Raw genomic sequence first — 26972 nt, forward strand, 5'->3', positions numbered from 1 at the left:
TTCCCTGGTGGTCTAGTGGTTAGCATTCGGCACTTTCCCTGTCATGGCCAGGGTTCAATTCCGGGTTGGGGAACTGAGATCCTGCAAGCCAGTGGTGTAGCCAAAAATAAATAAATAAATATAAATAAATAAATAAAATTTGTTTAAAAGCAATGGAAGAAGTCACTAAAGAATAGATAGACTCACATACATTTAAAATTTTTGCATATGTAAAATGCCATAAACAATACTAAAATATAAGTTGTAAAAGCTAGCTGCAGTGAAAATACCAAGCAAGTGGTTAATACGTTATTATATAAAGCACTTACAGAAATCAACTACAGAAAGACAGGAATTGATCATCTACTACAGAAGAAATTGAAATGGCTATTAAATATGTGAAGAAAGTGTTTTATTAATAACCAAAGAAACACTGATTAGAATAGCAATACCATGTTGACTTTCAGCTTTCAAGTTAGAGGTTAAAAAGTTAACTCGCTTAATGTTGGAGTTGAGGTGGTAAGAAGACAGCCATTCTTTGACATTGCTGATGAGGTATAAATCTGGACGATCTCTTGGGCAAGAAATTTGGTAATTTCAATCAAAGAGCTTTAAAGATGCCACCACTCTCTTACCCGTAATTCTACTTTTAGGATTCTATCTCAAGGAAATTCTAAGAAATATGTACAATATTTTATGCACAAAAATGTTCAACCCCATGTTATGTATTATATAAAAAATGGAAAGTACTAAATGCTTAATGTAAGAGGATAATGGTTAAGTAAATAACAGTCCGTGACATGAATATAGTGTAGTTTTTAGAAATTAAAATGTGGGTAAGTATTGAGTAATTATCCAAGTATTTTATATTCATTTGCTCATTGAAACCTCACTACAGAGATTCTCTTGGCCCTTCCAGGTGTACCCACCACTTTTCTCTAACCTGTTATGTTCCCTGAAGGCTGACCTGTCTGGACTGCATCAACAGGCTTCTTTGCCTTCTAGCTTCTGATTGGCTTGGGTCAATGGCGAGGACTAGCAGGAGATTGTTGGAGGGAGGGAGGAGAGGGAGGTTGGGTGTTATATGTCCTGGTTCCCTCTCTCTGGGTTTCCTGTGGACTGACTGCCTTTCTGAACTAAAGGCCACGGCTAGTGTCAGGTAGCCCTTTCTAAACACCTCTGCCACCAGGTTCTGATTACTGCTCTCTCCCCTTCTTGCTGTCACCAGCCTGCGGGTACTGCACGATTCCTTGTGGTTTCTCTCCATCTTCCCATATCTTTTTATTTTTATTTATTTATTTTTTGGCCACACTGTGCCACTTGTGGGATCTTAGTTCCCCAACCAGGGATTGAACCCGGGCCCTCGGCAGTGAAATCTCGGAGTCCTAACCACTGGACTGCAAGGGAATTCCCTTCCCACATCTTTTAAAATACTTCCTTTGTGCTAGTCTCTTCAAATGAGGTGTGCCATTTTCTGCTGGAACCTTGAATGATACAACAACTTAAGAGATTCTACAGTTGAGGAGATAGGCACAGAGAAGTTAAGTAATTTGCCCAAGGTCTCAAAGGGAGGAAATAATACTTGTAGGATATGTCACAATTATTTATATATCTATCTTAAAGTAACTTGTACTGTTTTTATTACAAAAGATAAAATATACAATACAAACAAGTAAAATGAAGAGAGAAAATACTCACATTTCTGCCCATCTATTCCATCCATTATTTATTTAATAAGAGTCCTACATTTTTATCTCTAGCTGAACTCCTACTGCTTTAGAATACAGACTGAGGATCTCACTTTGGCCCAGCTGATCTCAGCAGCTTTGCCTCCCGCGCTTGTCCCCTTGCCATAGCTCCATGGGTTGCCTTTCAGCTGCTCCAATGAACTATGTTTCTTTCTACCACAGGGCCTCCATCCACATTGTTCTCTCTTTCTAGGACATTTTTACATACCCCCCCTCCCAAAGTTAACTTCCAGAATGGTCTAGACGCCCGAACACTTTATCACTATGGACCTTTCCAAAATAATATTTATCAGAGTTTGAATTGACACACCAAGCAAGTGGTTTATTTCCTCTACAGCTCCTCTAGTAGGCTGTATGTCACTGAAGGTCTCCAGCTGTCTTGTGTCACATGTGTATCCCAAGTACCTTGCCCTGTGCCTAGCACGTAGTATGAAATCAAATATTTGAATGAAAATAAAGCAATGGGACTAATGAAAAAGTTGGACAGAATCACATTAGAAAGGGCTGAATTCTTTATTTCCTCTTTCTTTGCTTCAAAGTCTAAGACAATTTAGTCATAAGTCTCAACTCCTTTGCTAGAAAGTAAAAGCTATTAAAATTGGATAAAGAAAAAACTAAATCTGTATTTCTTTACAGTTTCTTCAACAAGATACTATTTGATACAAATGGAGGGGGGAGGTGGGCAGATGAGCAAGAGAAATGTTTGTAAGTGGGAATGGATACTAGTTAACTTCCTAGAGTTCTCAACACTTACTCTGAATTCATGTCAAAATTACATCTTTTTGAGGGCTCTAGTGATGACAAATTCAGCTCTAGGAGGATAAGGTGGAAATTTAAGGAAGGGATAAAACTAGCAAGACTAGAGGCTGACTGCACAATAAAATACACGCACTAAATAGTCCTCTTTTCAGTAGGATGGGAAAACACGTGTTTATTTGGTTCTGCACCTTAGTCATCCATTGACCTTCGCTTTTAAACTGCAGGTCCCACTTAATCTGTGATAGCTGAGTTCTTAATTTTCTCGCCTACTTGCTTCGATTTTGGTTAAGAACTTCAGCTTGAAAACCCCCATAGAGAACCAATAACTGCAAAGTCTCCCCCTGGGGGCAGTTCCCACCCCAACCCCCTCCCGAGGGAGGGAGTGCGACTGCGCAGACCTCACAGGCTCCTTGTGACGTCACAAAAGAGCCAAACCAGGTGGGGGGGGGAGGCCCTGCGACCACTTTTTCTAGGTCCGCTTCCTTCAGTACCCGCTTCCCTAAGCTCACCCCCCTACCCCCGCTCAGTCCTCCCCTTTTAGTTAAAGCGTAAGAATAAAAGCACCAGGTTGAAACCCCCATGTGGCCACGCCCACGCTCTCGCCAGGCCACACCCCCTATTTCGGTGGCGTCGCCAGGCCGCACCTGGCGGGAGGGTTCCCCGCGCGCGCGCGCGCGCCGCGTACAGGCGGGGAAAGCGGAGCCAGGCCGCTTCAGCGCCTCGTCTTCCCACCCCGCAGTGGGCCCGGCTTTCGGGGCGGGTCTCCGAGGGTGAGGATCCGGGCCAGTTTGGGCGGGAGAGACGCGCGCCCGTGAGGGAGGGGCGGAGGAGAGCAGAACATCGCCCCCCAGGCCCGCCCCCCGCGCGCGCTCCAGAACAATGAGCGCACACAACTCAGCGGCCTCCTTCAGCTGCGGCGGCGGTGGCGGCGGCGGGAGCGGGCGCGAGGCACAGCGCGCTCCCAGAGTCGAGGACCCCGCTGCGCCGATCTCGAACCCGGCCTCCGCCTTGTGCGCGGCCTCGTCCTCTACGCCCATGTGGAGCATCCATTCAGAGTGGCAGACCGTCTCCCGTCAGTTTTCCAACCCCCTGTCGAACGCGTCCGCAGCGGACGCGGGGTGCTCCCGGAGACACAGCGCGCCCTCCCAACTCAGCCACGCTCCTGGCCTAAGAACTGACACAGACACCGAGGTTGGCCTCTGGGGCTTTGGCGCCCGCCTCCAGACCGACCGGATCCCTATGCCTGCAACCCGCTCGACCACCTCGGACGGAGCCGTCCCAGCCTCTAACTCGGACACCAGCAACCCCCGGGCATCTATACAAGGATCTGTCCCGCCCTCAGTATCCCCCCGATTGTCCCGACGTCAGTCCGCCCCACCCTCAGTACCCGACTCCACCCGGGTATCAGTACCAGGAACTTCTACAACCAAGAACTCCCTCCGAGGGTCGGTACAAGAATCCATCTCGCCCTCGATGCCCAGCTTCCTCAAAATACGGGCACCTCCACAACCCAGTAACACTCCCCAAGTGTCACTACTTGGGTTCACCCCGCCCTCAGTATCCGGCTTCCCCTGGGGTTCGGTACAAGGACCTCCTACACCCAGTAGCTCCCCCCAACTGTCAGTACAAGAGTCCAGCCAGGTCTCCATGCCCGACTCCCTCCGGCTATCTGCACCAAGATCTGCCCTGCTCTTGGACTCTTCCCGAGAATCGGTACAAGGGTCTGCCCCGACCTCGGTTCTCAGCACCCCCGAGAGGTCGGTACGAGGATCTACCCCGCTTTCGGACTCCTCCCGAGTGTCGACACAAGAGTCCACCCAGCTCTCAGAGCTAGGTTACCCCCGAACATCGGTGGAAAAATCGGCTCCGCCCCCGGGTTCCCCGGGAGTACCAGTACCAGGGTCCGCTCCGCCCTCAGCGCCCGGCTCCGCCCGGGTATCGGTGGAGGAATCGGCTCCGCCCTCGGGCTCCCCCCTAGAGTCGGTAGAAAAGTCCGCTCCGCCCTTGGCCAGCCCCACTCCTCTACCCACGACCCGGGAGAGCCTCGACCAGAGCATGGAGAGTCAGGAGAAGGCGAATAGAGCGGGACACATGTTCGACGTAGTCGTGATAGGAGGCGGCATCTCAGGTCAGTGTGGACCGTAGCGCTAGCCTGAGGGACCCTGGCCGGCCTGGGGTGAGGGACTTGCAGCCGCAAGGTGGCGTTTGGTGGGGGTCTCCCTTGTGCATGCGAGAGTGCAACGGTGGCCGGGCCCGGGATCCTGCGAGGAGGGGGTGGGGTTGAGCCGGGTTTGCTGGTGGTGTGAACTGGGGGAGGCAGGCACAATAATTTTACTACTACTATGAAATACTAACATTTAATTAGCTCTTGCCGTGCAGTTATATTTAGCAGTTTACGTGGATTTTCTCAATCCTCAGCTGTCCTGTAAGGTGGGTACTTTATTCGTCCCTATTTTACAAAACCTAGAAACGGAGGTAACTCTGCAGATGTCAAATCACCTAACCGGGGAAGTGGCAATGATTTTCTCCCATTTAAGACCCTCACTCCTAATTCCTGAGGTAGCTGCTTTGCCTTACTGATTTCACGCCCTTTGCCCTAAACAGAACATCAGTCTACGGATTTTGGTAGTATTGAGTGTTATTCCCGTCCTGCTCTTCTCAAAGCGCTTTTCCTTAGAAAATTTGGTAACTGGAGAGGAAGGAGGAAGAATCTTTTAGGAAAAGGTTTTTTTAAAAAAAAACAAACAAACGTGGGGGCGGGGGGAGAGGGGTGGGCTCTTAGTTTTCACCTACTCCAGCCTTTTTTTTTTAGAACTTGCAGAAAGTGTAGGGCATTTATTATCCAAAGGGAATCTCTCTGTGAAGCAGGGGCTGAGGGCAGATAAGGGAATGTCCTGTTTGTGTCTTTCCCCACTGTCTGAATCTTGCCCTGTGATGAGCCAGCTGGCAAGCCTGGGTTCCTCTGGTCCTGGCTTGGGTTTGTAGCTGACCAGCTGAGTGATGCATAAGGCTTTCCCAGATCTTCCTGGAAACCTCATCATGACTGATATATTAAATTTGTCACTTATGTTGTCATAATTGGTAAAATGTCTGAAATTTAGGAATTGTGTTTCAGCTCTAGCTAGAGCCCCACACTAGTCTGTCCACAACCTGGGAGAATGTTAACCATTTCTGAAATATACCTGCAGGATCTAATTTAGAAAGAGGGAAAAATAAGGTGGGAGGGAGTAAGTAGAGTGCCCCAAAGTAGCCATTTTTATGTATAATCCTTTTGAGGAGACTCTTTTGGGTGAAGATAGCTTTTGACTTGGCCTGTTTTGGATAACGGTCTTAATCACCAGAGAAGAGATTGGCATGAGCTGTTGCTTTGACAACTCCAGCCAGTGCCAACAAAAACATGCATGTATGTGGGAGCATCAGGAAAGCAGATCCTGGTGGAGAGTACGAAAAAGAAGTATTTCTCTTGTTTCCCTTCATTCATTTATTAGCTTATTTATTCATTCAACAAACACTTGTTGACTGCCTGCAATGAAGTGGACTGGTGTTTCTAAAAGCCTAGTTCTTGTATGCGAACCTCCTAGAAGCAATGTGATTGTTCGTCACTGGAAAATAAACATGATGATAATGTGTTGTGTAAATTGATTAGGAGTTCTGTCTCTATTCCCATCTCTATACCATTCATATTTCACAATTCAAGGTTCTTTCTGGGATTTTATTCTTGTCTTTTTCTTATTCTGTGTTCCAGTATTCCTTAAGGAGCATTTTGTCTGTTACTTTTTCTCTGCCTGATGACTGGCTCTTTCTCCCTTTCCACACTTTCCTCCAAGTAGTTGGTCGTGAGCAGAATTGGATTTACCATGTAGCTGATGATGCTTATGCTATATGGCCTTACAACTGCAGGTCCCTTCTGGTTCTCATTCTAAATAAATAACCAGTTTCATACTGGATCTTGTATTTGTCTTTTTGCATTCTTTTTTTTTTTTTTCTTGAAGAGGGCACCCAAATTATATAAGCTTCAGGTTCCTCAAAACCTGGATCTTTCCACGGTCACTATTAATTATTAATTTGTTCATTTCCCCTTGGGGGAAGAAGAGAGCATTTCTTGCACGGTAGTTCACACTCCTATTCCAGAACCCAACTTCCACTTCATCAGTGGCAGTGGAAAAGGCACTGGGATTCCTTTAATATCATCTCTTATCAGTCAGATTTGATTTTAACACCCAAACTGACCAGAAACGTTGCTCCCTGGCTGTGGTGTCTTGCCAGATGGTTCACAACTAAAATGAAAGTAGATGCAAGTCTGGCTTAGGATAAACCCTGCACACAGACTGGGTGTTTCACGAGCAGGTGAGAGGCATTACTTCCCAAGGGTTCTCGAGCTCAGAAACACCTCATGTTTGTGTGTGCTTAGCGGTATCCCATGAATTACTTAATAGTCCCCATACCAGTTTTAAATGCTTTTGGATATTTCTTCTGTCAGAACTGGCACATTTTAATATGTTACCCACATGCTTATAATATATGGCCAATACTTTGCATCTGCAGTGTTATTCCTATTATATAACAAAATAGCTCCCAGAAGCGTACAAATCCTCAATTCCTCAAAAGCCGTCCATACGAACAGAATTATCTTTCATTTTTTTATAACTATCTCTGCACAAAGAATAGCAGCATCTTAATGTATCTCCCTTTTGTCATTAAAAATCATGGAACAGCATGTCTTACAGCCACGAAATCCCTTTTTCCTCCCACTCACCAATTAAGTAATTTTATGTACTCTATTAGTAATTGAGAAGGGAAGCCCCCACCCCGCACTCATTTGTAAGTAGTATAATGGTGTCTTCAACATGCTCTGGCCCTTATCCATCATCCATCATCTATCACCAAGTCCTTTTTGGAACTTCTTTCATGCCTTCTGTGACACTATTGGATCCTGAATTTTTATCCCACACTGATTGCTCCTTTTCTGTTCCTTTCATTGTGCCCATATTCTTGCGACCTTCTACTTTTGAAACGGCCTCGAGGTTCAGCTATTCATCACTTTGGGTCTCTTATGCACTCTCTCCCTCTCTTTTTCGTTCTAGGGCCTCACCTTTCCCTTTATCTATAGGAAGCTCTTAAATCTCTAGTTTGAATCCTTTACTTTCTCCCAACTCCTGTCCCATAGCTTATCTGCTCTTGGGTATTTCACACTTGACTGTCTTATTCTTACTTCATATTCAACATGTTCAAAAGCCTCCTTGCCCTCCAACCTAGCTTCTCTTCCTCACTTCCTTGACTCTGTTCTTGGTACCACCATCCTTTCCATCATTTTTGACACATCCTTCTGTTTTATCTTCTACATCCAATCAACAGATCCTTCTAACTCCTCCTTTGGGCTGTTTCCTCTCTTGTGTCTCCCCCATCCCCCGGACAGACCCTTAACCCCTTCAACTCACCAGGTTATGACCATCTTCCCAGTGGCCACACTTTGGGCTCTCCCTTCATGTCCATCCCAGACTTGATTTTTTTTAAATACTTCTCTCATCACCTTGTTCTGCTCAGGATGTTCAATAGTCTATTGCCAGCCTCTCAAGCTCCACCCACCCCTCCACATATCTAGTCCCACCTTGTTGGACCAGTAGCATTTCCCACCATCCCTAACATAGCTTTAGTCACACTGCTCTCTTGTCTTCAGTGCTACACCATGTTTATTTTGTCCCTCCATTCCTTCCCTGTTTTTGTTTTTTTCCTAACACAGAAGTGCTTCTCTCTGAACATTTACATCCTATCCATTCTTCAATACCCAGTTAACGCTCTTTTCCTTGATCGTTCTGGTTCTCTTGATTTTTCTCTCCTCTTGTGGAGCTTGTAATCTATATCTGACCATTTGAACTTATTTTATGTCCTGTTTCTTGATGTTATTTTAAATATAGCAGTTGAGTCACTGACTTTACATGCTACTTCTTACTCATAAGCTGATACAGATACAACAAGTGACAGAAACCCAGTGGTATAAGATTTTAAAATCTGCTCCTAACTGAGAATTTCTGAATTAGCTCTCTTTAGGGAGAGAGGATAAAAGGAAAAGAGGGGGGGAAAACGCCCACCTCCGGGGGACAGTGCATACTTCAGAGTCTTTGGGCAAAAGGAGTTTTTAAAAGACAGTCTAGTCCAATCACGTAAGATTTTAGTCCTCTCGACGGCATCTCCTTAGTAATTATCTGGCTGTAGCTTTGAACACATCTAGGGAAAGGGAATTCTGTACCCCTCAAAGCAGCTCATTATGGGTAGGGGTGGCCCTGGGGCCTGGACTCGTTCAAGCATTTTGGGAGCCTCTACCGTATGCCAGGCAGTAGCTAGATCACGGGGCAAGAGGTATATAATGAGGAGTAAGAAGTGTCCTTGCCCACAAGGTGCCCCATCCTCTTGCAAGAAGTAATCAAGTGAGAAAATAATTGACATGCATAGAATGAGAGAAATATTAATATTATGAATCTGAAGAAAATGCCAGGACCTTGAGAGATAAGTATGATTTTAACAGGTAGAGATAAGAGAGTGGAAAAAAGACACACCGAACAAGAGAGTATGGAGGAGCACAGATACGGAGTCAGGAGGCCCTAAGCCATACATGAGTAGTGTTTAATTTAAACCCATGACAAGAGTTCTACTGGAGGAAAACAGTTGCCTACTGTGCCTCTAGCGATGTGATCCTGGTAGTTAACTGAGATTACCCCAGTGTGCCACATCTGCCCCACAGTTAGCCAGGGCACAGTGAAAACACTTTCATCATAACACTGGATAGTCCTGGGTGATTAGAATTTTTCCACGTTTTTTTGAAATTAAATTCCAAGTGTCTTGGAGAGAGAGCTTTTTCCAAATAGTGACTAAGCAATAGAACCTCCCTATATTTGTATCCACGAGCTGAGCTCCACTAAAAGAACTGAGAGCATAGCCGCCCAGAACACTGTGCTGTGTAAGAGCAGCTGGGATGGAATCTTTCTCATCATCGGAGACAGAAAAGTCATTTCGCAAGAAGATTGACTAATGTTCTGAATCCTGCCAGCGAGTCCACAACATACCACAGTTTCCCTTTTTGCTGAAATACATCACCCTGAAGAATCATTTCTGCTAGGAGTGTTTTAGGCATTTTAACTCAGAACTTGGCAACACATACTGTACAGTTTTGTAGTGATTAAGGAAAGCTTACATTAAAAAATATGCCACTTAGTTTCAGTGCCTTGGTTATTTAGGTACTCTGAGGTTCACTGCCAGCTAAGCATGAATTTTCTGTCTTTCAGAACACTTCTTGGCCCTAATTTTGTTTTCTCAAAAATAAGCGAGGATTCTTTTACTTTATTAACTTTTAATGTTGAAGAAAGAATACAAGAATTACATTTATTTGGGTTCTGATTCTTTGATGTCTTCATAGTTGAATGAGCTTTGGGGTTTATCTGACATTTAATGGGCAGTTTTAACATTTGGCCAATACTAATTGATATGAATCTATCTATACATAATACTCAGCTAATGTGAAAAATATATTTAACAATAGATCTAGGGACTTCTCTGGCAGTCCAGTGGTTAAGACTCCGTGCTTCCGCTGCAGGAGGCATGGGTTCTATCCCTGGTCAGGGAACTAAGATCCCGCAGGCCACGTGGTGCAGCCAAAAAAGGAAAAAAAACAAAACCCAATAGATCTAAGTATAGTATAATTATGTAAGTATAATATAACTATAGTATAATTGGATCATAGAGACCAATAATTAAGAAAAGGAAATGTGGAAGTCTGTTATTGGCAAATATTGGGTCATACGATCTTTGTACATGTGTGACATACACATATTTTACATATGATAAATCTTGCCAGTATTTGGATGCAGGTATACCCAAAAAGACTGAGGTGATATTGTAGTTTCATGTCACATACAGGGGTTTGCAAGAGTGTAGACATCCAATGAGCACTGGTTTGAAGACTACATTTGCATGTATGAGATAGATTTCATAATGACAGTTACTTTTCATCTTAAATTTGAGTGATTAGAACTGCACAAAATAAATCAAAAGAAGTCATTATATTTTTAAATGTTGTAAGTGTTTGAGACAAGTTGATTGTTAGGACTGCTTTCTCCTTTTATTTGAAAAATGTTTTACAGTTTACCAGCAATTTGTGTTTTCCTTTGGATAATCTGTTCTTTATTATGTTGTCATCTAGTCTTATGAATTAAGGCAGCTTCAAATCTTTGGACCACAGTTCTGTCATCTGTAAAATTAGAGGTTGGATTAAGTTATGTATGATATATCGTCCAGTATCTTTTTCAGTATAGTTGGCTTCCTAAAGGTCTATCTCTTCAGCTTTCTCTTTTGGACCCTCTCCCCAACACTTTTTCCTTCCATGTTGTATTCTGGAAATGGTTTTCGTCATCCATCATACTGACATCCTACACTAACTTAAATCAGAATCTGGGTCTGCCTTACAGGTGCTCATTCACACCTTTTCCATGGCTCCTCTGAGCCTTAGTTTAAAAGCCCTTTTCTAGTTGTTGCCAGGCCAAAGGAAAGAAATCCCACTTTACAGCAATATTCAGTTGATTTATTAGGTAAGACTGTCAATAAGAACATAAAAACCAGGTGATAAGCTTTGAGAGTTGAGTTAATTACATATTCACCATGTTCAAGGGTCACAGAATTGCAGCTTATAATAGCTCAAAGGAACCAAAACGGAGGCTCAGGAGGGTCAAATGCAAATGCCACAAAATTCTTAGTGGCAGAACTTGACCTTGGAATATACCCCGCCTCACTTAGGCTTGCTTTATAGGCTCATTCATAGAACTGCAGTAAACTTTTATTATTGTTTTACTTTGAGGCTTGATGCTCTAAAAACTAGTGGCTGTTGTTTCACAGTAATTCATATTTTAGACTATATTACATCGCATGTTACTGCTTCATGAACATTTTTTTTTTTTTTTTTTGGCCGCCCGGCTTGCAGAACCTTAGTTCCCCGACCAGGGATAGAACCTGTGACCCTGCAGTGGAAGCTCAGAGTCCTAACCACTGGACCACCAGGAAATTCCCCTGCTTCATGAACATTTAAATTTAAAAATATTAGGCACCCTATTAGGATGGATGACTTTTATATGAAGGATTTATTTCCTTTTAGAAAAGTCCATTCCTGGTGTTTTTAGGACAATGTATAGCAATTATTTGAATAGTTTAGATCAGTGGTTCTTAACCTTTTGGAGCAAATGTCCCTTTGAATATCTGATGAAAGCTATTGGACCTTTTCACCAAAAATCAAAGCATATTTTTATGCATAGACTTTTTTTTCCCTGCACCAGGCCAACATCTGATATTATGGAAATCTCTTAATTGTCACTGTTCCTATAATATAAAGATTTAGGGCTGATACTGAGACTCACAGAAGTGGTGAAAAATAAGAATTCAAAGGATTTATTAGGTCATTAGACAGTTACCAGTAATGAATATGTAAATAGACAATAATAAAAACAGTCAAGACATCTAGGCTGAAAAATAAGGCACCTGCATTTCCTACCTTAAGACCATGATAAATATAACAGTGAACCTGCCATATTTTGAAAAGAAAGAATTTGGGGAGACAATATTGGTGAAGAAAACGGAAGGCTGTGGTGGTTGACGTGAGTTTTAAATAGTTTTCTAAGATTGGTGTTTACAGATTTTACGTATTGAATTGAAGCCATCGATATTAAATACACATTTCAATTTAATATGCATTTGTAATTACTTTATAAAGGTCATTGGTCATTGAAGGCATCTGACAAAGTTCAGACCCAAATGGAGGAGTTAAGTTCTCTTAATTTATGTTAGTCCATTTGTCTCTCCAGTGACCGTGTGAGGCATAGGACCCCTCTATGTAGCAGGGGTTACAACCATGAACCTGAAGTGCCCTTGGTGTTTGAGGTTGGTTCAGGGCTTCAGTGGTGGCACAAAAAGGGAGAAGGAAATGACAGACAGGAAAGGGTTTCATGGAGGAAATAATGCTTGAATCCACAGAAGTGGATTCCACAGAAGTGCTGTGGATTTTGGATAAATTCTGAAATGTAACAAGGATGACCTTTCAGGTGACTTTTTTTTTTTCAGATTAAATGAGTTAGCTGTGAGCTGTGGCTTAAGTGAAAGACTTTTTTCTTGCATGTCTGCATGTATTCTTCATTCATTCATTTATTTATTCATTCAATAAATATTGATCGAGCACTCATTATGTGATTTGAGCAAAATTTATGGGTTTTGCTTTTTCCCTTCTTTGGGAACATTGCTTCTAAAACTTTAGTATGAACCGTTGTTTGACTGTACTTTTTATTTTCCTTGGAGTATTCAGTCCAATAGTCCAAATGTGCAGTTATGTAAGAATTCTGTTGGTCAGAGATCACTTCACTGAATAATAGAAAATTAACTTAAAATATTTAATATGTGATGTACAGTATACACATTCATAGGTGGTGATGAACGTCAAAGTTGAAGAAAAATACCACTTTAAGAAATAAACAGGAAGAACTAGGAGAGCCAGCAGAACATAAGCCATAGCTACACTAAAGCTTTGCTTCAACACTTAGCTTGTGCTCTAGGCATTGTTCACTTGGGACCCTGCCCAGGTGAGTTTATTACTGTAAATATTTGACAGTATTTTAAGGGCTGAAACAAGCTTTCCCAAAGTGTATTTTTTGAGATGTAATTTTTTTTAAGGCAAAAGGTGGAGAAGTGCTAAGTTAAACGAATCTCTTCACTGCAGGACTTATCAGAGCCTTTAATATGCCAGTGTGCACCATAAACGTCCCAGAAGGGGAAACAGCATATGTCCCAACTTCCATGAACATTGATACTTTTCCCCAGAGCATCTTGAGGACTAGTATTCCATAAAACATTTTGGAAATTGCTTCCTAACCACAGTGCATCCTAGTGTGCAGCACCTGAGGATAGCAGTGTGGAGTGCCCTTGGTGTATTTTCAGTTTCAGTGAAAGAATGGGGCAAATAATGAATTAAGGAGTAATTGCATTCCCTAAGTTGTGTGAGATCCATTTATCTAAAGTGAAGATGAATGCTGAACAATAATCAAATAAATTAGGACTGTCTAGACAACGAGTCTGTTGAATTCAGGGCAAATTGAAGTTAATTGTTAGCTTTTATCTATTTATCATTTGAGACAGTTCTGTCTTTTTAGCTTATCAAAGGGATCAGAAGATTTGGCATTTTCAAAAGCAGGTAATTATTTCTCTGAAAGGAAGCACAAAATACAGATGGATATAGATATAGGTAGGTAGATAGACAGATGATAGATAATAAGAATGGCTGTATTGTATGTATGTATGTATCGGGGACAAGTTTGTGTGCACATTGATATTCTCCATTCTCTTTTGCTAAAAAAGCGTAATACTGGTTCAAAGACCAGAAAATGTACTAGTAGTATTAAGAATCTGCGAATTTACTTGGGCATAAAGGTTTAAATGACCAGGCACCCTGTCCTTGTCAGTCTTTCTTAGTTGCTTGAGATAAATATAATCTAAGTAGCATTAGAAACTTCCCCGTTGCCCTCATCCAGGTGAGCATGGTTTTCTTTTCTTGGTATGTGGTTCCTCTGTTCATTGCAATGAGTGAGCACCTGCAGCACGGTAGGCTCTATTCTAAGGATGCAAAGGTGTCTAACACATATAACACACTAGTTAAGAGGCAGATCTCTGGGCAAGCGGTCATGTTGCCTTGGACAAGGGCAAAAGGCCACAATGGTTTGGACAAGAGTGGCTAAGATTGCAGTGGTTGGAAGGAGCAGATGTATATAGAGTGCCAGGTGGTGATGTGTGCTAAGAAGAAAAATACAGCAGCTTGTGACAGATGATTATATCACTTGTCTGTATTGAAAGTGGGGTCACTGGACATTTCTCATGAGGAATATGCTACATTTCAAGGTTTGTTCTAATCATTTGTTGTAGAAGGAAAATCAATAATTGAACTGGAAAGGGTAGCACGAGTCAAGTGGACAAATTTCTCTTTTTTCATAATGTGAATGTACTTGAAGAAGTAAGGTAAAGGAAAGAGCCCTTGGTGAGGTAGAGAAGGCAGGGGTACAGATTTATAGCCCAGGAAGCAAAGCACCATTTCGTCAAAGCCTTCGTTGCTGATATTAATTCCTTCTCCAGGTGTGCTGTGTGGCTTAAATCATTTCCTATCCCATTTCTGTGGGGTTGTAACCATCTCAGGACATTGGAAGCACTGCAGAATCTGTGGAAACACAGTTTCCATGGGCAGTGGCTTTAAGAAGCTGGAGCTTGGTTTGAGGTTGCCGTGGCAACAGCACTGCTGGCTGGATACATCATCTCACCCAGGCTCTCCTGATCTAATAACCAGGATTAACAATTGCCTGAACTCTCATATGAGGTGTGCTTTTAGCAGACTTGGTTTTTTTTTTTTTAAGCCTCTCTAATAAATCCATTAACCTATTTTATGTTGGTTTCTCTAAAACCCAAATGGCTGAAGAGAGAGAAACCAGAAGAGGAATTATATTGTTGTTTTTTTTTAATAAATTTATTTATTTTATTTATTTATTTTTGGCTGCATTGGGTCTTTGTTGCTGGGTGTGGGCTTTCTCTAGTTGCAGAGAGCGGGGGCTACTCTTTGTTGCGGTGTGCGGGCTTCTCATTCTGTTGGCTTCTCTTGTTGCAGAGCACAGGCTCTAGGCACGGGCTTCAGTAGTTGTGGCTCGCAGGATCTCGAGTGCAGGCTCAGTAGTTGTGGCGCACAGGATTAGTGGCTCCGCGGCATGTGGGATCTTCCCAGACCAGGGCTTGAACCCGTGTCCCCTGCACTGACAGGCGGATTCTTAACCACTGCGCCACCAGGGAAGCCCATATTGTTTTAAACTCATCATCCCTATTTAAAATACTTAATTGCAAAGCGATTAAAGTTTCTCTTGTGCCATAATCTGCTATTTTCCCTTTTTCAGGTTTTTGCATTTTGAAAGTGATCAGATCCTTATATACATAATAGGGCTTTAACAAACTCTGTGCATTTAGCTTCTCCAGGCTCTCTACTGTCACAGAAAACCACAGGACATTTGGGAATTCGGGGCTCTTTTCCTCCTAATGGGCTCAGTTTGCCATGATTTGGGAGAGGAAGAGCTCTTGGTGCAGGTGCAGGGATATTTTGCCAGTGCCCGCTTAGACCTCTTCCTTCAAACACACCCATGGGAGATTCACAGGCTAGACACTAGGACACTTGAGAGTCTAGGACACCAATGAATCTCATACACTTGCTGATCTAATAGACTCTCTCCCAGACTTGTTTACCCTTCCCCTCTCTGACCTGAGGCCAGGAGTCTATAGGTCTGACAGTGTGTGTTGGAGCCAGCTTCTACTGTCATGAAAGGACTGATCCTGACTGAACACTTCTCTTCCCAGTTTTGCGGTCAATGATATCACATTGGTAGTAATCACACTGGTGATTTTGAATCAGCCAAATGCTGCAAATCGGGAGTCCCCTCGATCCCCTGAGGCCAGGGATGGTTGTCAACCACTTACCTGTGCTAAACCCTTTCCCTGTCTTGGAGGTGGGGAGGGGTGCCAAGAGAGGTGGGTGGGAAGCAGGCTTCATCTATTGTCCTAGATTCTATGTGGCCATTAAATGATAGAAAATGAATGACAGGAAGAGCTATAATGCACAATGCTCTCAGCTTTGGCTAACCTATATTTCTTTGGAACAAGATGAAATAGGTTTAATATGAGATTTTCTCTTTTCATAACAAATATTTGATTTGAAAGTAAAAAAATATTTGATTATAAAATCTGTTTTTTAGTAGCTACATTGTATTTGGTGACTTACCTTCAGACTTAAAAACCTTTTCTTTTCTAACAATTTTATCCCATTTACCAAAAAAAAAAAAAAGACAGGCTTTTATTTATTTATTTTGAAATTTATGTCAAAAGCCCTTAAACTAATCTGTGGAGTTGACATACGATTTTTTTTCTATAAGTGATTACTGAATTTTGTAGTGAGGGGAGGGTAGAATGCATAGTGATACACAGAATAATAACAAAAAAGAATTGAGGAATATAATTCAAGATGCCTGCTTCAAGATGTAAGCAGACATTATCTTAGTTTTTTTTTTTCCTTTCGAATCAACAGACAGCCACAGTCGATATATTAGAAAAAGCCATTCTGGACTGCAAGTGTTTGCCTGTGCTTTATTTATGACTTACTGAGTTATTTATTCAAAATTAGTTATTAGTTATTATTCAAAAATAACTTTTTCTAATGGCATCTTGATTGTATTTCCATATTCTGTATTTTCTAGCTTTAAGTTATCATGGAAGTTCCTTATCAGTCTTCTTCACAATAAACATGCAAACTGAAACATTAGCCCCCCCCAATTTATTCAGCATCTTAGAAAAAGTATTTTTCTAAATGACTTAAACCTTCCCCCTTCAAATTCCAAGACCATTTGGAAACCATTTTTCTGGAATCCCTTTTAAATGTTTTAAACATGTTCCTTATTTCTCAAACTAAGAGCTTAAACTTTCCTTGCCAAGATAGGGCCAATCATTTTCCTGTAATGCAGAGACAACCATTTTTTTCAGCTTTTTTTGTTTGTTTGTTATTTTGGGAAATTTTTTTTTAATGGGAATTATTTATTTATTTATTTATTTATTTATTTTTGGCTGTGTTGGGTCTTCGTTTCCGTGCAAGGACTTACTCTAGTTGCGGCAAGCGGGGGCCACTCTTCATCGCGGTGCGCGGGCCTCTCACTATCGCGGCCTCTCTTGTTGCGGAGCACAGGCTCCAGACGCGCAGGCTCAGTAATTGTGGCTCATGGGCCTAGTTGCTCCGCGACATGTGGGATCTTCCCAGACCAGGGCTCGAACCCGTGTCCCCTGCATTGACAGGCAGATTCTCAACCACTGCGCCACCAGGGAAGCCCCTATTTTGGGAATTTTTTTTTCAACATCTTTATTGGAGTGTAATTGCTTTACAATGGTGTGTTAGTTTCTGCTGTATAACAAAGTGAATCAGTTATACATATACATATATCCCCATATCCCCTCACTCTTGCGTCTCCCTCCCACCCTCCCTCTCCCACCCCTCTAGGTGGTCACAAAGCACCGAGCTGATCTCCCTGTGCTATGCGGCTGCTTCCCACTAGCTATCTATTTTACATTTGGTAGTGTATATATGTCCATGCCACTCTCTCACTTTGTCCCAGCTTACCCTTCCCCCTCCCCGTGTCCTCAAGTCCATTCTCTAGTAGGTCTGTGTCTTTATTCCTGTCCTGCCCCTAGGTTCTTCAGAACCTTTTTTTTTTTTTTAGATTCCATATATATGTGTTAGCATACAGTATTTGTTTTTCTCTTTCTGACTTACTTCACTCTGTATGACAGACTCTAGGTCCACCCACCTTTTTAATTTTGTTTATATCCTTAAATGCCAAAGTGTGAAATGACCTTTGTCACTGGTGTGCTCATTTGTCCTGGCTCAGCTAGCCCTGCTTCCCTCCCCTCCTTTAGCCTCTGGAGTAGTGTTGATTTACTATTGGCACTGAACCCCACTCACCAAACTTGTTTAGAATTACACATTAGATTCAATTTTATTAAGGCTGCAGCCTTATAAGCGAAGGTGTAAGAAGTAAAAATGTTCACTTTTCAGGAGACTTTGTTGTGGGCATATCAGGCACTTGGTATCCTTATCTGGAATATGGGGTAATGAAATCTGTTCTGAAGAATGGTTGTGAGAGGCAACAGGAAAGACACCTGAAATTGATCTGTAGGATGTAAAGTGCTAAACCAACTGCCAGGCTGCCTCCGGGGGCTGGACAGCTGCAGGTCCCACTGCTGCTGGAATTCAGAGCCACCTCTGCTTCTCTTTAGAAGAGGAGCTACTCGAGTAATTCTAGCAAACCCAAGGGTGTTTTTATCTATCTGATTGGTTTATGGTTAGATTGAGTAAGGGGAACTGGGAAGAAATTCAACTTTTTGCATCTTGAGTTTCTCTGCTTTTATATATAGAGTGGTGCTTTGAGCCTAAAAATTATTCATATCTTTTGACCTAGTAATCTCCGTTCTAAGACTTAATCCTACAGAAATAGTCAGACATAACAACAAAGATTTATGCATAAACATGTTTTTCATCACACCTTCATCCTTTTTTTTTATGATGGTCAGCAGAATAAGCCTTTGGCTCTGTCCCAGAAAACACATTGCACCAAGGTTTGCAGACATTAGTTTGCATTTATTTAAACTGTCACGGGATGCCTTTCTTTGTAAGCAAATTCCAAATATTCGTTGCACACCTAAATCTTGGGTGGATGTCAGCAATGTAAGGGTACACTGTACTTGAAGGAGTCAAAAATGCATACAAACGTTAGCAGACAGCAGTGCTGGATATTATGGTTTAGCCTCCCTGCATTTTAGATCTTACAGACCCAAACTCACCCTTGACTCTGGCTACGTATATTTCATACCATTCTGTGTATGAACAAAATACTGTTGTCAGTCTGGCTCCTCTGAGAGCAGACATCAAGACATAACTAGCCATGTAAGAGGTTTATTGTAGGAAAAGCTGGTGAAGGATAAAGGGGAGAGAGAGCAGGAGGAGGCAAGTTGTTTTTAAAAAACAAACAAACAGAAAAACCCAGGGTACTCCTGTATAATTTCCTATAATCTAGATTTTGTTGATTGCATCCCAGTGGTATTATTTAACATGTTTTTCTGGCCCCTAAGTATCAGATCTAGAGGCTGGATCACATTAGAATTTAGTTTGTTTGTTCCTTCCCTTTCTCCCCACCCTCCCTCCCTTCCTTCCTTCCTTCCTCCTTTCTAACTACTTCATACATGGTGGTATGTGCTTCCATTAAGAGGCAGGTAACATCTGGTTATCTCTTTTTTTTTTTTTTTGGTCATGTTAGCAGCTGTTGACAATCATTGCACCAGATCTATTAATTCATTAGGGGTTGCAAAATGCTGATGTTCTAATTATTCCTGTCTTCACTTATTAGCTAGCATACTTTTATACAGCGAAACCTCCCTTTGTTAGCTATTTGGTTGCTTCAAGGTTTGGTGCAAATAAGGAGGGTAGGATGAATGCCAAATTCTTTTTTGTTTTTTTAATGATAAGTTGGTTCCTTAGCATTCTCCAAAGGTGACCAATGAGAGGTTTTGTTTGTTTGTTTAGTATTATTATGAGTGGATTTAAGCCATTGCCTTTGTTATTTTTTATTTATTTATTTATTTATTTTTGGCTGCGTTTGGTCTTCCTTGCTGCGCGCGGGCTTTCTCTAGTTGCAGCCAGTGGGGGCTACTCTTTGTTGCGGTGCACGGGCTTCTCATTGCGGTGGCTTCTCTTGCTGCGGAGCACGGACTCTAGGCACATGGGCTTCAGTAGCTGTGGCACGCGGGCTCAGTAGTTGTGGCTCGTGGGCTCTAGAGTGCAGGCTCAGGAGTTGTGGCACACAGGCTTAGTTGCTTGGCGGCATGTGGGATCTTCCCGGACCAGGGCTCAAACCCGAGTCCCCTGCATTGGTAGGCGGATTCTTAACCACTGTGCCAACAGGGAAGCCCCTGTTATTTTTACTTGATACTCAAATTGTTCCATCTCTAGCCAGTGGGAGTTCACCTAGGTAGGTTTCTGAGGCTTTTTGTCACACTCCTCGTGGTCTCTGTTAGCCTCCTTGCTTTCTGGTGACTTGAGGTTCCAGACCCATCTTGTACATTTCCTGCCCTAAATTTGCACTTTATTTCATTGTTCTTTCATCTAAATTTCCTGATCTCCAGGCCCAAAACCCTGGATCTCAGTGACAGCAGCCTGATTACTCATTTGCTTTATTCCGCATTACATACATAATGGCCTCAAAATAATAGTTCTAATCCTAGCACCCACAAAATGATTACTGAACAAAATGTTTGCAGCTCTTTTTTGTATTTAGGATATATACCATTAGAACTGTCAAGTTACTGAGTTTTAAAATCACTAAGAATAGTTCCTCTCCTCAACCACTGGTATACATATTTAGGTATCATTTGTATCACTTTACTAATCTTATCCCTGGTGTCATTCTTCTTTCTCTTTCACCCTAATATTCTAACATTTTTTTTTCTCCTTGAAGTATGTTTATCTGTGTAGTCTGCTTCGTATTTTTTGTAATAGGAGGATAAAGATAACTAGGTATAAGATAGCATTTGAAGTGCAAAAATGTATTGATAGATTTAAAAATGTGTATACAGACATTTATTTCCTTACTCTGTGAGCTGAGCAGTCCCAGAAGCAATGATAGCCCAGCAGTGATGGGCACACCTAGAGCCCAGATCTTGATTTCTAATACTGTCTCCAATAAGAGGAACCAAGGCTCACTGAAGAAATAGCTGATTGTAGGGCTGGGCAGAAAAAGACAAGATGAGCCTGGAACATCTCTTAATGCCAGAAAGTAAGGAAGTGCTCAAACACACGCATACACACAAAATGATGAAGGCACGTTAAAGGGACACAAGAGCCTCCCAGTGACCAAAGCTGAAACAATTTGAGCAACAAAATAAATAACATAGTATTGAACTATAACCCAAAGTATAAAACAACTATGTATGACTCCATAGGGATATAAGTCAGTGGTTAAGTAAATAAATAAATGGGAGAGAAGAGGCAAATCTCCTGTGCAGGTGAATTTCAAATCATTTATGTCAATACTCCACCCTCAAGGAAGTAGGACATACCTCCCTACTTCTTAAGTGCAGGCTGTACATAGACTTCCTTCCAAAGAGTATAGCATGGAAGGGGAAACAAAGAATAACTTTACAGTGGAGAAACCTGGCCAAGATTACCTCAGCCAGGTGAACAAGATTAACATCAGTGATAAGTCATGTTGATAGCAGGCACCCTTGATATAATGTTAATCCACAACATTTTCCTCTACTTTTCTGGTATTACTATACTTTTTTTTGTTTGTTTTTTGCTTTTTTGGGGGCTGTACCGTGTGGCTTGCGGGATCTTAGTTCCCTGACCAGGGATTGAACCAGGGCCACGGCAGTGAAAGAACCAAGTCCTAACCACTGGACTGCCAGGGGATTCCCTTACTATACTGGGTTTAAAAGTCTATCTTTTATGAAGGTTTTTGTTGATGAGTGAAAGCCTGTACTCAGCTTTGAGCCAATAAATAAAGTATGAAACATGGTTCCTGCCTTTGGTAACTTTTAATCTAGTGGGGAAAACATGATCTAGCAAGCATGTAATCCAGGTATAAATGATAGGAGGTCATTATAGGGGGGTTTTAAATTGAGAAAAGCACAGAGATACTGGGGGCTGGTGTAAGCCAGGGGGAATTTCCAGGAAAACATACTTCTGTTTATACAATCAGGATTTCTAGAAGAGTGATGTGATAAGGGTTGATTTAGGGGTTCAACAAATTCCCTTACATATGATTATCACCAAAACCCCCAAAATATATTTTTTAAATTATTACATTTTTTCAGCCAACCTTATGATAGATAATAAAATTAACTTATGATAGATAATGTAATATATGCTAGATTATAAAATTGGTGGCTCAGTTCATCACAGTGTGCTCAGAATTTATTAGATAGCACAGTCAATGAATTGTGTCTGATACCTTGTGTCTGATAATTGTGTCTGATGCATTTATATTATATGTAGACCTGTTTAAATGTTGAATGTTTCACATGTAGGTATTAATATGTTCCTTGACTTTGTTTTCCTTTTTTTCCTTTTAGGATTATCTGCCGCCAAACTCTTAGCAGAACATGAAGTTAATGTTTTGGTTTTAGAAGCCCGGGACAGAGTTGGAGGAAGAACATACACAGTGAGGGTAAATGATTTTAATACTTACATATAAAATCTCACACAAACTAGAGATGGGGGTCACTGGAAGTCACAGAGCTGGAGGAAATCTCAAGAGTTTCTGCAGTTAAGCCATTGGTCTTCCATAACCCTAAACTACTGCATTAAATAAGTATCTGTTCTTTTCAACAAGCACCCACCAAAGAGTGACAGCTTCTGACCTTCAGTAGCTTACATTCTAGTGAAGAAAACAAACGTGAACAAATAACTTCAATACAGCGTCATCATTTCCATACTAGAGACCTAAATAGAGTAGATAGCGTCTCAGGTGAGGTTACGGTTTGGCTGAACTTGAAGTGACTGTACATTCACCACACACACACACACACACACACACACACAGAGAGAGACATTCACACACAGTATAGGTTCCTTATTTATTTATCCAAGAATACACAACTTAAAAGAAGTGTGACCACAGTAAGCAGAGGCAAATGTAGCATATTTCTGTGTAGCTTTTTCCTTAGTCCTTGTTCCCTAAGAGGTGTGCTTCTCAGGTGGGGTCAGCTAGACATGAGAAGGAAGCCCAGTTTTTGCTACATCACTGCCTTTTTGTGCTTGGGCTTACATCACCATTTTGGAAAAATGCATGCTAACTGGTGTTTACTACTATTTGAAGAAATGGTTGCAGGATGTTGAAATCTGGAACTGATACACAGGGAAGGATGTAAGGTAGAAAGGAAATACGGACAAAGATGGAAGTTTGGGGAACATGCAGATTTAAAGGGAGTGCAGAGGCAGAGGAGCCAGAGAGAAGCAGTGGAGGCTGGGGAGGAAGACCAGATTAGGACAGTGCCATGAAAATCAGCAGAGGAAAGAGAAGGGATGATAAATGGAATCAGATGCCAGGGGCATTTGACACAGGATGAAGGCTGAGTAGGGGCCCTTGTGTTTGGCATTTAGAAGGTCACTAATGAGCCCCTTTGCTAGAGCACAGAAACAGAGCGTTAAAGGCTGGGGATTGGCAGTAAGGACAAAACCAGACTGTTGAAGTGACTGGAAGGAGAGGAAGCATCTATCTAATTAGAAGATGTGTCAGATTTATAACAGAATGGCTTATGCAGTGATAATAACAATGGGTTAAGCAATACAAACATTCAGTTATTTTACATAAGAAGAAGTCTGGTGGTAGGTAGTCCAGGCTGGTGCAGGGGTTCAGCTTTGTCATCGAATCTTTAGGCTCTTTCTGTCTTTCTGCTCAGCCATTCTTTTCCTGTTGGCTTATTGCCTAATGGTAACCAGATGGCTGCAGCATCTGTCAGCATCAAGTCCTCATTCAAGGCAGGAAAGAGCGTGAAGAGGCGGCCCCAGTCTTATCTGCAACAAAGCCTTTGTTTTACCAGAAGACCCCAGCAGACATTTGCTTTAGTCTCATTGGCTAGGTTTGGGACACACAGCTACCCTGAGCTGCTAGGGAACCTGGGAAAGCAAGTCTTTAACATTTCCGGGCTGCATAATAGAAGCAGGCATGGGAAAGGGGGAATATAAATGGATATGAAATAGCCAACCAACATCTGAACTAAGATATTGTACCAGCCGTTTCAGTCACACCAAGCCAAGCTCCCCTTCTGTCATTCACTTTCTGCCTTTTTAGATGTACAGGGATGTATCATAAGCCTATTTTTACCTTACTCAGCTCTAAGAGTACCCTACGGCCTTGCTACTCAAAGTAACCTGTGGGCCAGCAGCCTCGGAATCACCCTGGAACTTGATAGAAATGCAGAATCTCAGGCCCTGCCCCAGACCTGCTGGATCTGACTCTGCATTTTGATAAGATCCGTAGGGGATGCTACAGAAGTGCTGCTCTTTGGTGGATGCTCGCTTGCTTTAAATTAATGTGAATCCAGATTAATTGCATTTGGAGAATTTGAGTACCTCCTCAGATGTAGTCCTCTGGGAGGCTATTGGTCTGGGAGTGAGGAGACTGGGATTCTGGCCCCTGTACTGGCCCGACATGCTGTCATACCTTGGGTAAGTACTCTTAGCACTTTACATGTCACTTTTCTCATCTGGGCAGTGAGATATAATCTAAATGTACTTGAAGCTCCCCCCAACTTCAAGTTCTAATGGAAGGCAATGCGTTGTAGTGCAAAAGAAAGATTGCATATTCTGCCTGTACCAGCTTGTTAGATATGATTCTCCTGTCATTTTCTGAAAAACATTCCTTATGTTGGAGATAGGTATTAAGTTGTCCCTTTGCCCTACTTTTCTTATCTCTAAAACCTTTTGGTTATTAAATAGGAGCATCTGTCGTGTTGCGGATTTTTCAGTTAAGAACAAGTCTCTTTGTACAAGGGAAATGAGAATTCCAACATGCTTATCCCCATCTATGCTATTGTCCCAGGCTGCTTTTTCATGCTACATCATTTATATATGTCAGCACCATACAGGAACTATTGCGTATTAGGCATCATATTAAAATTCCCTTTAGGTATGTGAGAGAGGAACTCTGAAATGCTTAGAAAGTAGGACTTGACATCTATAAGATTTCAAATAAATAGAAGGGAAAAAGCGGGGAGTGCTTTACAAAGCAGGGACAGAAATGGTATTTAATCAGAAACTGAATTTAATATTGTTACAGTTGCTTCTACTAGCATAATCAATTAGGATTTGGGGAGGAGATGCCATAAAAATTACTCTGGATCTTTAAATATCGAAATGTCAAATTTGATATTGTCACTTGGCAACTGTTCAAATAGATCTTCTATTTGTTCAGAACTTCCCAATTTTTTCCTAGTGTGATTCCCCCATAATTCTTCAGGACCAAATTAATTAAGTTGAAATGCCTGCAGGGCTACCACAGGGTTGGTGTATTTGTTTCCTAATATAGTTGCGTGTTTGTGGCCTCTTCAAAGGCTGAATAATGAGATCAAACGCAAGATCCTAAAGTCTGAGGGGCAACATAGCAGAATATGGTATTACAGTTCCAGTATCTTCATGCTGAATCTGGGGCACCTCCTTTCAAATGTTTCGACTTTGTAAAGAAGCATTCTGTAAAATGCCTCACGCTTTTTACTACTTCACTTAGGATTATTTACTTTAAATAGTGTCTGTGTTCTAAAGACATCTTTTTTGGAAACTTCCAAGAATTCTATTACTGTCTTTGTTAAATTTTATTGGAATACTGACTTCAGTTTTGTGCTTCCTGTCTTGAAAAGGATGTTGGAGGCTAGAGAAGGTTTGGAGCACAACACCAATAGTTAGTAAAAGGGAAAGTTAGGATTATATGAGGGACAGATGAAAGAAGTCAAAGGAACACATCACTTCTGGTATCATGGCAGAGTGGAAGCCTGATTGACTCTCCCTCTTAAAATAAAATGCTGAATAAAATATACTGTGCTGCCCTGAAGTTGGAAGTTTGCAGATCTCCTGGATGTTGAACAGACATCTGAGACTTCACACATCCAAACTGAATTTCTTTTCTTCTTCATCAAGAACACTATTCTAGGGACTTCCCTGGTGGTCCAGTGGTTAAGACTCTGCACTTCCACTGCAGGGGGCACGGGTTCGATCCCTGGTTGGGGAACTAAGATCCCGCATGTCGTGTGGCATGGCCTAAATAAATAAATAAATAAATAAATAAAATAAAAATTAAAAGCTTATCCCCAGCACAAGAAACCATGAACAAAATGAAAGGCAGCCAACCAGTATGGTAGATAATATTTGGAAACCATCTATCTGATAAGGGGTTAATAACAAATTATAAGGAACTCATACAACTCAATAGCAAAATAAAACAAAAGAAACAGGGGCTTCCCTGGTGGCGCAGTGGTTAAGAATCTGCCTGCCAATGTAGGGAACATGGGTTTGAGCCCTGGCCCGGGAAGATCCCACATGCCGCGCAGAGCAACTATGCCTGTGTGCCACAACTACTGAGCCTGCGCTCTAGAGCTTGCGAGCCACAACTACTGAGCCTGCATGCCTAGAGCCCGTGTTCTGCAACAAGAGAAGCCACCGCAATGAGAAGCCTGCGCACTACAACGAAGAGTAGCCCCCACTCTCCACAACTAGAGAAAGCCCGCGTGCAGCAACGAAGACCCAACACAGCCAAAACTAAACAAACAAATAAATAAATAAATTTATATTTAAAAAAAGAAACAAACAAAACCAATAAACTGATTAAAAAAAAAAAAAGAACACTGTTCCAGCAGCCTTCCCCATAAAGGAGGATGGCAACTCCCAAAAAAACTGGGAGTCATGTTCAACACTGTGAGACCCCACATTCATTATGTCAGGAAATTCTTTTGGCTCTGCCTTCAAAATATACCCAGAATTCAACCCTTCCCTCCGCTTCCGTGGTGCCCACCTGTGGGAGCCACCATGACCTCTAGGGCAGATTATTGCAATAGCCTGTTAAGTAATTTCCCTGCTTTTTACCCTTGCCCCTTATAATCTAAGTGTGACAGCCAGAATGAGCCTTTCAAAACTAAGTCAGATCTTGGCATTTCTGTGCTCAAAACCTTCTAAAGGCTGCCCTTCTCGCTCAGAGTAAAAGCCAGTGTCCTTTCAATGTCTTGTGACACGTACCATGATCTGCCCCCTTCCCCCCCACCCCCGCCCTGCAACTTCTCTACTCTCATCTCCAGTTCTCTTTTCCTTGCTCACTCTGTTCCAGACACATTGGCCTGTGTTTTTTGAACACA

At 41.9% G+C, this 26972-nt stretch overlaps 1 protein-coding gene across 1 annotated transcript in view; it reads left to right on the forward strand.

Annotated features, from left to right (window-relative positions):
* The first annotated feature begins 3265 nt into the window (after window positions 1-3265).
* LOC309621078 (amine oxidase [flavin-containing] A) overlaps window positions 3266-26972 on the forward strand; it is a 75256-nt gene continuing 51549 nt past the window's right edge. Inside the window, exons 1-2 of the mRNA XM_082378109.1 lie at window positions 3266-4614; window positions 22203-22297. Coding sequence (XP_082234235.1) covers window positions 3366-4614; window positions 22203-22297 — 1344 coding nt within the window. The 5' untranslated portion in view covers window positions 3266-3365. The remainder of the gene's footprint in view (window positions 4615-22202; window positions 22298-26972) is intronic.

The sequence above is a fragment of the Balaenoptera borealis genome (genome assembly GCF_965194805.1).
Source record: "Balaenoptera borealis genome assembly, chromosome: X".
In the NCBI taxonomy this organism is placed as follows: domain Eukaryota; kingdom Metazoa; phylum Chordata; class Mammalia; order Artiodactyla; family Balaenopteridae; genus Balaenoptera; species Balaenoptera borealis.